This window comes from Vicia villosa, linkage group LG1 (genome assembly GCF_029867415.1).
Source record: "Vicia villosa cultivar HV-30 ecotype Madison, WI linkage group LG1, Vvil1.0, whole genome shotgun sequence".
Taxonomy (NCBI): domain Eukaryota; kingdom Viridiplantae; phylum Streptophyta; class Magnoliopsida; order Fabales; family Fabaceae; genus Vicia; species Vicia villosa.
The window spans coordinates 227714381-227729847 of record NC_081180.1 but is presented as its reverse complement, the minus strand read 5'-3'; the positions used below and the strand labels follow the sequence as shown (position 1 = coordinate 227729847).

Below are 15467 nucleotides of genomic sequence, written 5' to 3'. Positions count from 1 at the left end.
AATAGAGTCTTGCCAATCAGTGTCCTAGGGTAATGGTTAAACATTTCTAAAAAAAAAAAATATTTTATAGAAATTTTAATATTTCAATTTTTAAAGCATTAAATACGCAAAATACCGAAATAAAGTTACTTCCCATATTAAATAAGTCGTGTTTCTGATCAAGATGGTTCCGAGAATGGTGATGATAGAATAATATTGTTACATTGTTATACTAGCTCTTTTGATTTTTCCACGGGAGGACGAAACCTCCATTTTGGCTGGGTTGCATTTATTGAAGTATGATAATATTATTCTCTATTTTGCAAAAACAATATCACGAGGAGTATTGTTAAGAAATTTCTGGCACTATCAATGCACCATATGATATTTTCAACTAGTCTAGATAATGAAACATGTTTATGGACAACAAATTTTACTAAATTCAGAACTCATACTGCATAGAAAGAATTCATGGTCACCTAACATTTTCAGTCTGAGTCAGTGTTTTAAAAACCGGACCGGTCATCGAACCGGTAAGGGTACTGGGTCACTGGTTTATCGGTCGAACCACTGGGTCACTGGTCAAACCGCACGACTAAACCGGATTAAACCGGATTAAACCAGATTAAATCGGATAACTCGATTGAATAGACTTGTCATTATATAGGTATAAAACCGGTCGAACCAGATGATTCAGTCTCTAAAAAAATATAACTACCTTTTAAATTTTTAAAAATATCATATCATAAATTCACAATTTCATAACTTAAATTCAAATTTTAAACAAAGGTATCACACATAATAAAATAGTAAAAAATTACAAAGTGTAATTGCAAACAAAGTCTAATTACAACATAATCTAAACAAAGTCTAATTACAACATAATCTAATTGAATAGTTTATAACAAAATAACTCCAATGTGTATCAAATTTAATTCAAAATAGGATCTTCCTAAAAAGAAAATCAAATAAAATTCAATATGTTGATGTTATTTAAGAAAATTTATTATTAAAGATAACAAATAGACAATAAAGTTTTTAATTTGTCACTAACGAAAAAAACTATGTGAGAATGCTATTTAAGTAATACACTACTAAATATATTAAAAAAAAAGTTTAAAAGAAATGTTAAAAAAAAGTTTAAAAAAAATAAAAAAAAAAGTTTAAAAAAAAAAAGAAAAAAAGAAGCAATTAAACCGCTGGTTTTCCGGTTTTCCCGGTTTTCACCGGTTTTCACCGGTTCCTACCGGTTTGATGGCATATCCGATCCAACTATTGAACCAGACCGGTTACCTGGCCGGTTCCCGGTCCGACCGGCCGGTCCGGACCGGTTCGAAATTTTAAAACAATAAGGCTTATAAAGTTAACATATTATTACACTCAGACTCTGAGTGTAATAATATGTTAACTTTATAAGCCTTATTGTTTTAAAATTTCGAAATATTTTTTATTTAGTGATGTGATAAGAATATTTCTCAAATCCATTTGATAATTCTAAGAGTGTGTTTAGATTGAGCATTTTAATGACGAAAAGTAATTTTTTTTGAGAGAATTTAAAATGACTTAATTAAAATTCATTGTTTGAATACAAAATAGGTTAATGAATTTTTTTGTCCCTCTAAATATCTCAAACTTCGTTTTTAGTCCCTCTAAAATTTTTCTTCAAAGAATGGTCCTCCTAAAATTTTAAATTTTAAATTTTGGTCCCTCATGATAAAATCGTAGCTAAAATAATCTCTAATTCCGTCGCTAAATAAAAAATTATCGTTAAAACCGTCGCTAAATTGCAGGAGGGACGAAAAGTTAAATTTTAAAATTTTAGGATGACCATTCTTTGAAGAAAATTTTTAGAGAGATTAAAAACGAAGTTTGAGATATTTAGAGGGACCAATACGTTTATTAACCCTACAAAATATGTAAATTTATGAGGTATTTTATTCAAGGTAAATTAAAAGAATTTCAAATGACAACAAAAAGTAAAGAATTTAAAATTGCTCTACAATTTAAATGTTAAATTGTTTATTATTCATTTTTGAAATTTTGCAAGATGACCCTTATATTTTATAAAAATTACAAATTTGCAATCAAAATTTTCTAAAATTGGTCCCTTGAAATTCAAAAACTACAAATTGGTCCCTATTTTTCATATTGTAAATTTGACCCAATTTTATTTAAATTTCCGAAAATATCCCAAAAATTTAACAATAAATTATTTTAATACTTTATTTAAACAAAAAAATTTAAAAATCAATAAATTTCTATTGAATCATTTAACTTGCTTACAATTTTGAATTACTTAAAAATTCTCAATTATCTCATCGAAACACACTCTAAGGGTGTATTTGAATGGAACATTTTAATGAGGAAAAGTAATCTTTCGAGTAAATTAAAAATGTTTTGACCAAAATCTATTGTTTGAATGAAAAATAGGGAGAATTGTTAAAATAATATAAATTTTTTATAGTATTTTATTCAAATTAAATTTAAAGAACTTTAAATGACACCAAAAAATAAAAAAAATTGAAATTGCTCACTTGAATATGTTAAAATGTTTATTATTAATTTTTTTAAAAAATTGCAAATAAATTTCTAATAATTTTAATTTTATAAAATGGTCCCTTAATTTTTCTTTAAATTGCAAATTAATCTCTATTTTTTATATTTCAAATTTGGCCCAAAAGTTTTAAAAATTGATGAAAATGACCTAAAAATTTAATAATGAATCATTTTAATACTCCATCCAAACAGTAGTGTGCGTATATGTGGTCTAGCGGTGAAACGTTGGATCTCTCAAGGTAATTGCTTAAAATTTTAAATTTCTTAAAAAAATTTAATTAACTCATCCAAACACACTCTAAAGGATTGTCATACCGCTAAAATATTTATTACCTTTATTTCTCATCTTATGAATCTTCAGGAACTTGTGTTAACAAAATAGAGAAACATATTTAAAACTGCCAAAATCTTAAGGGACTCTAGAAAAATTGATATAGTACTACATATGTTTTCTTCTCTCCTTTTTTCACTTGAATTTTAAGACATATTACAACAATTTACAAAGATATTTTATTTTAGAAATTATACTCTTAAAAGCATGGAAAAAGTTACTCTTAAAATACCTAAGTACCCACTTCTATATTGTCTTAACACATTTTTTCTATATTGTCTTAACACATTTTTTCTATATTGTCTTAAAATTATAAATAAAATAGAATTTAAAAATATTCTTAAAAATCTAAATAACTTGTCAAACATTGATAGAAGTCAAACAAATGGGTTAATATTCTTAATATTATCAAACATGAAGAATTTAAAACTCTTCATTTTGGACTTTCTCACTCCGAACCACCTAAACAATCACCTATTTCACAAAAGGAAAATACTTGTTTTAATATACAACTATACCATCCATTGATTCTATTCCCACAACTTCTATTTGTAAGAAAAGACAATGTGACTTCAAATCCTCCCATGGTTTTTCTCATATATCAATAACACTACTTTTAAACAAGAACTAAAACAAAACAAAAATAAGAATGAGATAACATTGTAAAACTATACACTGCATTGTGATTCCACTATGGTGCCAAAAGTTTCTTGATCCCAGCTTTCTGTTCAGATGTCAACCTTGCCGGAAACTTAACATTAAACTTAATCCTAAGATTACCCTTCTTTGAAGGAACTTAACATTAAACTTAACATCAAATATTATTTTTGTTTAGGTATCATTTATAGAAATATTTGGATCAATATTAAATTTTCATATATTAAAATATTTAGATCAATAATATATTTTTTCCCGTATACCATTTTTGTATAAAAAATATTTGATCATAAATACCATTTCTCATATATAAAAATATTTAGGTCAATAATAGATTTTTTTTCCCGTATACAGACTTCATTTTTGTTTAGGTATCATTTACAAAAAAAATTGGATCAATAGTAAATTTCGTATATAAAAATATTTAGATCAATAATAAATTTTTTCCCGTATACCTTTTTTTAATAGAAATTATTTGGGTCATAAATACCATTTTTCGTAAATAATAGATTTTTTTCCGTATACAAATATTATTTTTGTTTAGGTATCATTTACAAAAATATTTGGATCAATATTAAATTTTCGTATATTAAAATATTTAGATCAATAATATATTTTTTCCCATATACCATTTTTGGATCAAAAATATTTGATCATAAATACCACTACTCATATATAAAAATATTTAGGTCAATAATAAATTTTTTCTCGTATACAGACTTCATTTTTGTTTAGGTATCATTTACAAAAATATTTGAATCAATAGTAAATTTCGTATATAAAAATATTTACATCAATAGTATATTTTTTCCCGTATACCATTTTTTAATAAAAATACTTGGATCATAAATACCATTTTTCATAAATAATAAATTTTTTTCGGTATACAAATATTATTTCTGTTTACGTATCATTTACAAAAATATTTGGATCAATATTAAATTTTCGTATATTAAAATATTTAGATCAATAATATATTTTTTCTCGTATACCATTTTTGGATCAAAAATATTTGATCATAAATATCATTACTCATATATAAAAATATTTAGGTCAATAATAGATTTTTTCCCGTATACAGACTTTATTTTTGTTTAGGTATCATTTACAAAAATATTTGGATCAATAGTAAATTTCATATATAAAAATATTTACATCAATAGTATATTTTTTCCCGTATACAAATTTTTAATAAAATTACTTGGATCCTAAATACCATTTTTCATAAATAATAGATTTTTTTCCATATACAAATATTATTTTTGTTTATGTGTCATTTACAAAAATATTTGGATCAATATCAGATTTTCGTATATAAAAATATTTAGATCAATAATAGATTTTTTGGCCTATTCCATTTTTGAATAAAAAATATTTGGATCACAAATAACATTTTTCGTATATAAAAATATTTAGATCAATAATAGATTTTTCCACGTATAACTTCATTTTTATTTAGGTATCATTTACAAAAATATTTGGACCAATAGTAAATTTCGTATATAAAAATATTTTGATCAATAGTAGATTTTTTCCCGTATATCATTTTTGAATAAAAAATATTTGGGTCATAAATACTATTTTTTGTAAATAATATATTTTTTCCGTATACAAATATTATTTTTATTTAGGTATCATCTATAAAAATATTTGGATCAATATTAAATATTCGTATATAAAAATATTTAGATCATTAATAGATTTTTTGATTAAATTTGCCCTGCATATCATTTTTGACTAAAAAATATTTTGATCATAAATACCATTTTTTCGTATATAAAAAAATATATATTAATAATAATTTTTTTTGTTGAATAAAGAAGTGAAAAAGTGATGAAAGAGAGAAAAAATAGAGAATGAAAATAGATTTGATAAAATATAAGAGTTGTATTACTTTAATAATAATATTAAGAACTTTATGGTGTAAATAGGGGTGGAAATAGGCTGGGCCGAGTTAGGCTTTGCCAAGCCTAAGCCTGGCCGGTCAAAAAAAAAGAAGCCTAAGCCTGGCCTGTGGCCTGTCGTAGGCCTATTTTTAATCTTGAGTCTGGCCTTTTCGAAGGCCTAGTTAGCCTGTTAGTCTATATGAAAGCCTATTTGTTTAAGAGAACTTATGAAAACAATGTTCATCAGATGTTTTGATCTTATTTTCAGAAGTTCATCAAGATAACCAAATTTTATTTATGTATTTTAATTCAAAGTATAAAATATATCTTAATGATAATAAATAATATTCATATTTATTTAAATAGACCGGCCTGATAGGCTTATAACCCTTCTTTTAGGGCCTGAGGCCTAGTCTTTTTAACTAAATAGGCTTATAAAAAAGCCTAGGCCTTTTCTATTTAAAAATAACGTGTGGCCTGACCTGAACCTATATAGATTAGCCTGTAGGCCCCTGTTATCAGCCTGACCTATTTCCACCCCTAGGTGTAAAGACTAAAAAACCACAATTTTAATGTGGTGGCAAAAAATCAAATAAGGGTATTTTTAACTTTTCCACATCCATTAATTTGTATTTAAAAGGGAGACCAATTTTGCACTCAAGGGATGTTTGTTTGAGAATCTTATATTCTCATTTTTGTTTCAAATTTTAACTAATTATACAATGATACCTTTTATTCTTAAGAATATAATTTCCCCATGAAATTTTGAATGTGAAATGTGAAATCTTATAATTTTCATGGGATTAAAAAATACCTAAGTACCCACTTCTATATTCTCTTAACACAATTTTTTATATTTAAAATTTAAAATTATAAATAAAATAGAATTTAAAAATATTCTTAAAAATCTAAATAACTTGTCAAACATTGATAGAAGTCAAACGAATGGGTTAATATTCTTAATATTATCAAACATGAAGAATTTAAAACTCTTCATTTTGGACTTTCTCACTCCGAACCACCTAAACAATCACCTATTTCACAAAAGGAAAATCCTTGTTTTAATATACAACTATACCATCCATTGATTCTATTCCCACAACTTCTATTTGTAAGAAAAGACAATGTGACTTCAAATCCTCCCATGGTTTTTCTCATATATCAATAACACTACTTTTAAACAAGAACTAAAACAAAACAAAAATAAGAATGAGATAACATTGTAAAACTATACACTGCATTGTGATTCCACTATGGTGCCAAAAGTTTCTTAATCCCAGCTTTCTGTTCAGATGTCAACCTTGTAGGAAACTTAACATTAAACTTAATCCTAAGATTACCCTTCTTTGAAGGATCTTTTGGAATAGGCATCCCTTCCTTTGGAACAACCTCTTCATAGTTTGGATGAATCACATTGTTTATAGGAATGTTCAAAACCCTTCCATCTAATGTTGTGAGACGAACATTGTAACCTGTTAATGCTTCTGCAAGTGATATCTTCTGTGTCACCACCAAATCATTTCCATCTCTTGTAAATACATTGTGCGGCTTTTCGTCAATGACGAAGACGAGATCTGCTGGTATCACATTTGGTTGCTCGTTTCCTTTCTCAGGATATGTGATTTTTGTTCCCTTTTTCCATCCTGGTTTCACTTCTATTGTTAGGATTTCCTCCACAGGCATAGTTTTCCTGCAAATTTAGATATATAAGTCAAAACACAGACACCAGATACCAGACACAAAATATATAGATTAATAACACAAATGTAATCACATGTGTCAAACACCAGTTATTCTGTCAAACACCAATAATGCAGAAATATAATCACATGTATCAGTCTCAGACACTTGTTCCTCAGACGACACATCTGATAACACAAATGTAATCACATGTATCGGTGTCAGAAATGATAACACAGATGTAGATGTAATTACATGTATCAGTGTCAGATATCAATCACACAGATACCAAATACAATACATATAAAAGAATACTTACCCACTTGCATCTGCAATTTCTCTTGAGATCTTCATCTTCTTGGTGGTACCTTTATAGAGCTCTTCAAGGCTACAAGGCAGCCTATTCTCAATATTAGCCGCCTTCCGAGGACCCTGACGGTGGATAGTCCTGCTGCCACCATCATCAAACGAAGAAAACATATCATCCCCAAACATTCCACCAAACGATCTAGAACCACCTCTCATACCACCACTTCCACCATTACTCATTCCTCCAAACGGACTTGAAAACCCAAAAAACTCAGCAAATATATCATCTGCGTTTCTTGGATTAAACCTAAACGTCGTTGCTCCGTCTCCAGTTTGGAAGAATGAAGCTCCACCAGCACCACCTTCTTGAGAAGGTGCTGGTACTTGACCTTTGAGTCCTTCTTCTCCATATTGATCATAAATTGCTCTTTTCTGTGAATCACTTAGAACCTTCATGAAAGAAAAACAAAACCAATATTAACATATGTAGAAAAAGAAACATATATTAGATTAGTTTAATGTATGTACTAGAAAATTCAAATGTGTTACCTCGTATGCTTCGGATATCTGTTTGAATTTGGTTTCGGCTTCTTTTTTATTGTTGGGATTTTTATCAGGGTGCCATTTCATGGCAAGTTTTCGATATGCTTTCTTCAGCTCATCATCTGTGGCATTCTTTTCAACCTTCAAGATATTGTAGTAATCCACACCCATGGTTTGTGTTGCTGTGATTTTGTTGTTTGAGTTTTTTTTTTCTCTGTTGTTGAATGATTGTTGGTGATGCAATGAATTGATGAATATTAGTAGAGAATGAGAAGGAGAAGGAATTATCTGGAATGTGACAAGACGAGAATAATGTAGAAGGTTCGAGGCGGAAGAACATTTTGAAAGAGTTTTCTCGTATAATTGTGTTTTACGGTGCCACCTGTGTTTCAGTTGGCCCCACAAATGATGTTTTATTTCAATTATTATTTATTATGGGAAAAATGTTGATTTTCTACTGTAGTCATGAGCAAAATCAACTCAATTTATTTAAAAATATGTTCACTATTCATCCATGTAAGTTAACGAATTTTTAACTTTCGTTCCTGTAAATTTTTTTATTTGGTTTATATATTTTACTTTTTGTTTGAGGTTTAGTTCCTAAAGCCAAAATTCACACGAAAATCGGTAAGTTTCCTATGTATCTTTCTAATTTTCCTACGAATTTTAATTTTAGGGACTAAAACGAACGCGAAAGTGAAATATAAGGACTATAAAAAAATACTTACAAAGACGAAAATTAAAAACTCGCTAACTTACGGGGACCAAAAGTGCATTTAAACTTAAAAAATAATTATGTAATTTATCATATCCTAAATCAATTATTATTTAATCATATTTTGCCAATTTAAATTTATTTGAATACATGTGTTTTTGTAAATAAATAAAAATGTGGTTTTTTCTCGAGTTAAGTCAACTCAATTAATAAATGTATAGTTACATTTAATTTGACAAATATAAAAAAATTTAGTGATTTAATAATGATTTTAAATTATAGTTATGGTGGATTTTGTGATTGCAGATATTATGATGACTGCGATACGTGTTGCGACAGTTGTAGCGTGAATTTTTATCGAGAAGTGTTTGAAATATGATGCTTAAAAATTCTTAATATTAAGGTTTTTATTAAAAAATAGGTTTTGAAGTTCTAAAATTGTAAAATTTGATGAAAGTATTTGAAAAAATATGAATAAAATTGTGTGATGTAATTTCTAATGCAGTAAGACACGTTATTTTAAATCACACTACAATTGTAATTCGATGCGGTTGCAGAAGCTATCACATCTACAATATTGCGACTGCAATTGCTGTTGCAGAATGCAATTTAAAACCATAGATTAGATAATCCAAAAATATAATTTTTATTTAATAGAAAGGATTTCATGTATAAATTGATTTGGATGCGGTAAGAACAATAATAAAATTTAGGGTGCGTGTGTGTGGTTTAGTAATGAAACGCTTGAGTCTTGAAAGTGTACTTCTCTCAAAGTCTTAGATTTGAATCCTGCTAGATACAAATTGTTTATTAAAAAAAATACAATAATAAAATTTAAAAACTTTTTTTAAAAATATTACAAAATTATAATATTAAATTTCATTTTATTTCATCAAAGTTCAACACTTAAATTTAAATTTAAATTTAAAATTTAAAATTTCATTACTCAAATTAAAACTCTTAAACTTGTCATATAAAATGTTAAGAAATTAATACTTTTTTTTTGTCTCATACTCCCTCTATCCCTAAATAAATGTCGCATTTGGAAAAAAAATGTGTCCTAAAATACTTGTCACTCTAAGTTACCAACGCAATTTTATATTTAATCTTCCAATTATATCATCTAATAAATACTCTTAATTTATTGTTTTCTCACTTTACATTAATGCTAATTTGAATACACCAATAGTTAATCAGGATACCATTGCGACAAATAATTTGAGATAGAGGGAGTATGTTTTATTCGAGAATCATTTTAATCTCATAAATATGAAAAGAATCATTTGATTTTTAACCTTTTAAAAATATATCATGTTAATTATTTTTATATGAATAATTAAATACTAATAATGACTTAAATTTTTGCTAATTTAAGAAATATTTTGCAAGACTAAACTTTTTTGTGATTGATTTATAAATTATTTAATCAATCAGTTTATTGTTTTTTATCACTATTATAGTTGATATGCTTTTAGAGATCAATATGAACCATAAATATATTTCAGGGTTCATTACTGCATTTAGAGATCAATATGAACCTTTTTTAAAGTTAAGAGACCAAAATGAACCCTGAAATTAATATATGTGACTTAAAAGGGTATTAAACCCCTTAAGAAATGAAATTTAACTTCTATATTGAAATTATGGTACAACAGACTCAGATGTTCTATAAGGATGTTTGGACATCCGATCTGACATTAATAACACAGGAAAGAAAATAACAGTACTGAATAGATAAAAACACACATAATTGTTCACCCAGTTTGGTGACAAACACACATACTCTGGGGGCATACCAAGCCAGGAATGAGATCCACTATCAGTAGTATCAATTTGAATCTAAGCAACCTCCGGTTTACAACTTCTCACATAATCCATACCCAATGAAATCTCTACCTAGGTCCTCCCTAGATATGGAATATCTCCATCCCACTTCCAATCACCTCAGTGATGTTGTACAGTTTCCAGTCCCAGGAGCTGTACCAATGGCCTAATTTCCACAATCATGTATCCACATAATAGAAGACACACTTCTATGATGAGGAGACACACTCCTATATCGGGTAGGAAGTCGCACTTCCCTCCATACTAAGTCTTGACTCTAGACTAAGAACACCATCTTGGAGTTGCTTAAAAGCTTTCTCCAAGAACAATACTCAACTCATTACCTAAAGGATTTTGAGTGAGAACAAGGTGACCGTCCCACAAACTAGGTGGTTTCACCTACCAACACAACCCTTATAATTTTACATATTGGTTGACCCCTTAAACCTAGGTAACAAAGCTTCTATATATAACCTATTCTTAACTGGACTTGGGCTACTAATCATGGCTTCATTAGCTGTTACAAATCTTTAAAAGATTCTCCTACAAAATAGGTCTTCAATCAAATCTTCCTAATAAATCTCCAAAATTAGAAATTCTTCATTCAAACATATTCTGATTCGATTCTTCCAGATCTTTCATGAGCCACCTATGATTGCATAATATTGGTTATTAATATTTTGCATTGCTGTTAATTGTTGAGTCAAATTTAATTAACAGCAGTTCTGATTCAGGCGCTATGTCGAATGGCTTGCATATGACATCTTCTTCGACATGTTGTCTAGATGTTGAAACAAATCAACTCAACATGTTTCTTTGTCAAATAGAACTTCCACCTGCTTTCTCTTACAAGTTATATACCCTATTTAACTAATTGCTACTATATTAATTTTATCAAATATAATGCCAATTTAAATTATAAAGAAATAACATATATGTTTGCATATGCATTGAAGGATTGAGTTATTTTCTAAGTTCATGGATGACTTGTTGTCTAGTTACAAAATAATCGGTTTCCTAATTTGAATCTTCAACTCATTTAGCATTGATTCAATATAAATGGCTTGACATGTTGCATAAGATTCTGGAATATACTCTACCTTAATTGGTTGTTTTCTAGAACGTCGTGAGATTGGTGCACTAAAAACCTTGAAGAACTAAGCAATTTTACTTCTTCGGTCAGATTTGTCCCCACACCAATCTGAATCTGAATAACATATAATCAGGAGAGAGAATACCATAATTGATTGTTCCATTCAGGTAGATATATATATATATATATATATATGAATCCTTCTTACAGCTTTCATGTGAGGATCATCCATATATATGCTTACTAAACCAACTGAGAAGTGTATGCCAAGCCTATTGTTACATAGGTATTGTAATGAACCTACAATTCTTTTTGAATAGGATTGCATTATCTTTATCACTTTTCTTTTCAAGTTTCAGATTTGCTTTAATATGTGAGGCTGCAATATTAGATTCAAACATTCTAAACCTCTTTAGAACTTCTATAACATACTTTCTATGATGCAATACCATACATTTCTCGGTTCTTATGAACTCCATACCTAAGAAATATGATAGATTGCTTAAATCTTTCATTTCAAGTTCTTTCATCATTAGCATCTTGAAATTTTTCATATTGTTTATTTTGTTATTTGTGACTAACAAATCCACAACATAGAGACATATATGTGTTACGTCAAATGCCATTGATTGCACATAAAAACCATATTTATGCCTGCATTTTATGAAGCCTAAATCCACGAAATAAGAATCAATTTTCTTATTCCAACCTCTTGGTGCCTATTTATGTCCATAAAGATCTTTATGTCGTATATATACCATATTATTTCCTTATTTGTTGTCGCTACATTTGGAGTTTGGGTGACATAAACCACTTCATCTAAAGGACCATTTGAAAAACATATTTCACATCATGGTGAAATGTTGACCAAGTTATTACATCAGATTAGCGTTATTTTATAGGCAACATATATGAAGCAAAATGTCATGACAATGTGTGAGAGATCAGGTCTCTCCGTGATCAAGTATAAAGCAACACGTTAAGAATAATGTTCCTCAATCTGGACATCATCTCTCCCTCATAAGTAGTTTCGCACCGAGTAAATCACACACTATTTAAGGATTTGTTTCCTTAATTATCTAATAAGGGTTATTTTTTATGCGCTTTTTGGAATAAGGAACTTTTTCCAAGGATCATTGTGAGCATGATTAAAACTGAGAATTATGATATGATCAATATCCAATTAATCAAATATTTCCAATCAACATAATGGAATATTGGTTTCTTGCTTTTATGGAATGTTTTGTCACGTTCAAAGAAAAAAAAAACCTAATGGGCTTTGAAGTTGGACCATGTTGCTATTTAAGGAAAAGTTATCAATTATAAAGACTCGAACCTTGCACAATTAAGGTAGGTGTGTTTATTTATTTTGAGTCTATTTTTTTTTTGGAATATTTTGTTCTTGAGTATTATTCCCATGTTAAGGAATAAATTATTTTGCATTGTAATTATGTTTCATCATTCTTAAACTCTTGTTACTGTCCAAACACTAGGGACATTATTTGTGTGAAAGTGAGAATGGTCTCATATTCAGGGGGGGTCCTAAATAGAAATCCACATGAAGTATTAGGAAAAAAGGCATTGAACTAAGAAATTTAAAATCACACCAATTTGTACTTTTGACTATTAAGAGTGAATTTCCTTTCATTGGGTTAACGTTTGCTGACGTAGGTGGCTTTCCATCAAACTGGGTTACCAATTCATTTGTCATTTTATTTATTGTCTTTACTTTTCTAATTACGTATAAAACTTGTCATACACATTGTTACGATATTGTGCTTGACATCTTGGTATCTAGAGAACATAGTCTTAGACCAATTTCTCTTTTGCAAGCTAGATCTACTACTAACCTAACTATGTTCTAACCTTGAAACTGGGCATAAACTTTATAACATCCAAGGCATTATCTTTGAAGGAATCCTTTTTCTATTCATTTGTATTTATGTTTAGTAATTTAACCATCAAGGTTATGTTTCAGCTTGTACACTCACTTGATACGTTAGTTAGAAATTTGACAAGTTACCATGTATTATTCCTTTTAATAGTTGCCAATTCTTCTGTCATTACAACTTTTTATTCTTATTTACTCAAAGCTTTATTATGGTTAATAGGTTTATCATATTCTAGTAGGGAAAATGAACCAAAGTCTCTGTCTTTGGTGACTTCACTATCAGGTATTCACATTCTTGCAATCTAGTTAGAACTACTCTTATTTCATGATGTCTTTCAATAAAAACATTCTCAACATCAGGTACATTCTCAACTACTTTTTATGGTGGAGTTTCATCTAACTCACTATCTAGTTCATTGAAACTTAAGTTCATCAAAGGCTTCCTAGTGGTGCTATTAGACCCTTAGTTTCATGATTCATTCTGACCAATAATGATGTCTCTATTATCATAAGCTTTCTAGTGATTGGATTAAAAAGTTTATAAGCTCTATTTTTGTGAAAACCAACAAGAACCATTGCTTCATTTTTATCATATTGTTTCTTTCTTCTAGCATCAAGAACATGCTTAGGGAAAATTGACCAAAAACATTAAGATGATTTACAGATGGTTTCTTACCACTCCATACATCTTCTAACACTTTGTTCTTCACTCTCTTTGTTGGACACTTATTCAACATATATGCAATAGTTGTGACTGCTTCTCTCTATAATTAGTTTGGCATGGACTTTTGTTTCAACATGCATCTGACCAGGTCCAAGATACTTCTATTACTTCTTTCAATTATACCATTTTTTGAGGGGTATATGAAGTTATGGCTACGTGGTCAATCCCATGATTTACACAGAATTCTTAAAACACTTTAGAGGCAATATTCTCCTTCACCATATGTCAACCTTAATCTTATTTCCACTTTGATTTTCGACCAGTATTTTGAATCTTTTGAAGACTTCAAATACTTCATATTTTTATTTGATCATGTACACTCAAAGTTTCATGTCATGCTCGTCCATAAAGGAAATAAAGTATCTATTATCACCAATGATGTGATTCTCTAAAGGATCACAAACATATGAGTGAACAACTTATAAGATTCGAGAGGAACTCATAGGTAAGATTTGAAAACATTATTGGATTGCTTCCCCACCAAGCAACATTCACATAGTTTCTCATGCATTGAAAAAATTTGGCAGACCAATCAATATTTTCTATGTTACTAGTTGATTAAGTGATCTGAAATTTAAATGGCCAAACCTTAGGTGTCAAAACCAACTTTTTTGTATCCTCAACCATAATTTATAGGTATTAAAATTTTGTGGAACTAATCAAAGTCTTAAAGGTTATATTCTTTGACAAAGGAAATCTTAAAACTAGCTTATTGCTGACATTAAATAGTTCTAGGATCTCATTCTTCATGGTTACTGAGATTCCTTTCTAAGAAAACTAAAAATACTTAGGTTGTATTTCATATATGGAATATACAATACATACTCAATTATTTGTATTTCATATATGGAATATACAATACATACTCAATTATTAGTGATCTTCCATTACTTCTTTTAATGACCATATTACTTGATCATTCTACTTGCAATTATCTATTTTTATTATTATGAGGAAGAAATGGATTGTGGAATAAATGAAAGATTTGGTGGTTTTCTTGATTTAAATTAAGTGATTACTAGTGCTACCCTTAAAAAAGATTATGGTTGAAATAAAATAAGGATTATGATAACTCATTCATAAAATACCGATTACAAAGAGAAAGATGACAAATATGACTCTTATAAAAAGGACTAAAAGTCTTGTCAAAATATTTTTGAGGAAACGAAATTTGTTGAAATTTTTTTAATGGATTAAACACAAAACTTGGAATATTTATCAGGGGCATTCATGGGAGTGAGTCGACATGAAACCCACTTATCCAAACAGAATCAACCAA

General features: G+C 28.6%; 1 protein-coding gene across 1 annotated transcript; it reads right to left on the bottom strand.

The window, feature by feature from the left end:
• Positions 1–6536: 6536 nt before the first annotated feature.
• LOC131623318 (uncharacterized) lies at positions 6537–8223 on the bottom strand. Its single transcript, XM_058894324.1, has 3 exons — positions 7948–8223; positions 7409–7848; positions 6537–7099 (listed from the first exon to the last, which is right to left on the bottom strand). The coding sequence occupies exons 1-3, from the start codon at positions 8110–8112 to the stop codon at positions 6661–6663; spliced, it is 1044 nt and encodes a 347-aa protein (XP_058750307.1). The 5' UTR covers positions 8113–8223; the 3' UTR covers positions 6537–6660.
• Positions 8224–15467: the final 7244 nt, after the last annotated feature.

What these genes read in the sequence shown, in the direction of transcription:
- LOC131623318 (XM_058894324.1), bottom strand. Translation starts at nt 8,112, where the DNA reads ATGGGTGTGGATTACTACAATATCTTGAAGGTTGAAAAGAATGCCACA. An exon ending in AGATATCCGAAGCATACGAG is followed by an intron (nt 7,849 to 7,947) that starts GTAACACATTTG and finishes TCTTTCATGAAG; the next exon opens with GTTCTAAGTGATTCACAGAA. An exon ending in GAAATTGCAGATGCAAGTGG is followed by an intron (nt 7,100 to 7,408) that starts GTAAGTATTCTT and finishes CTAAATTTGCAG; the next exon opens with GAAAACTATGCCTGTGGAGG.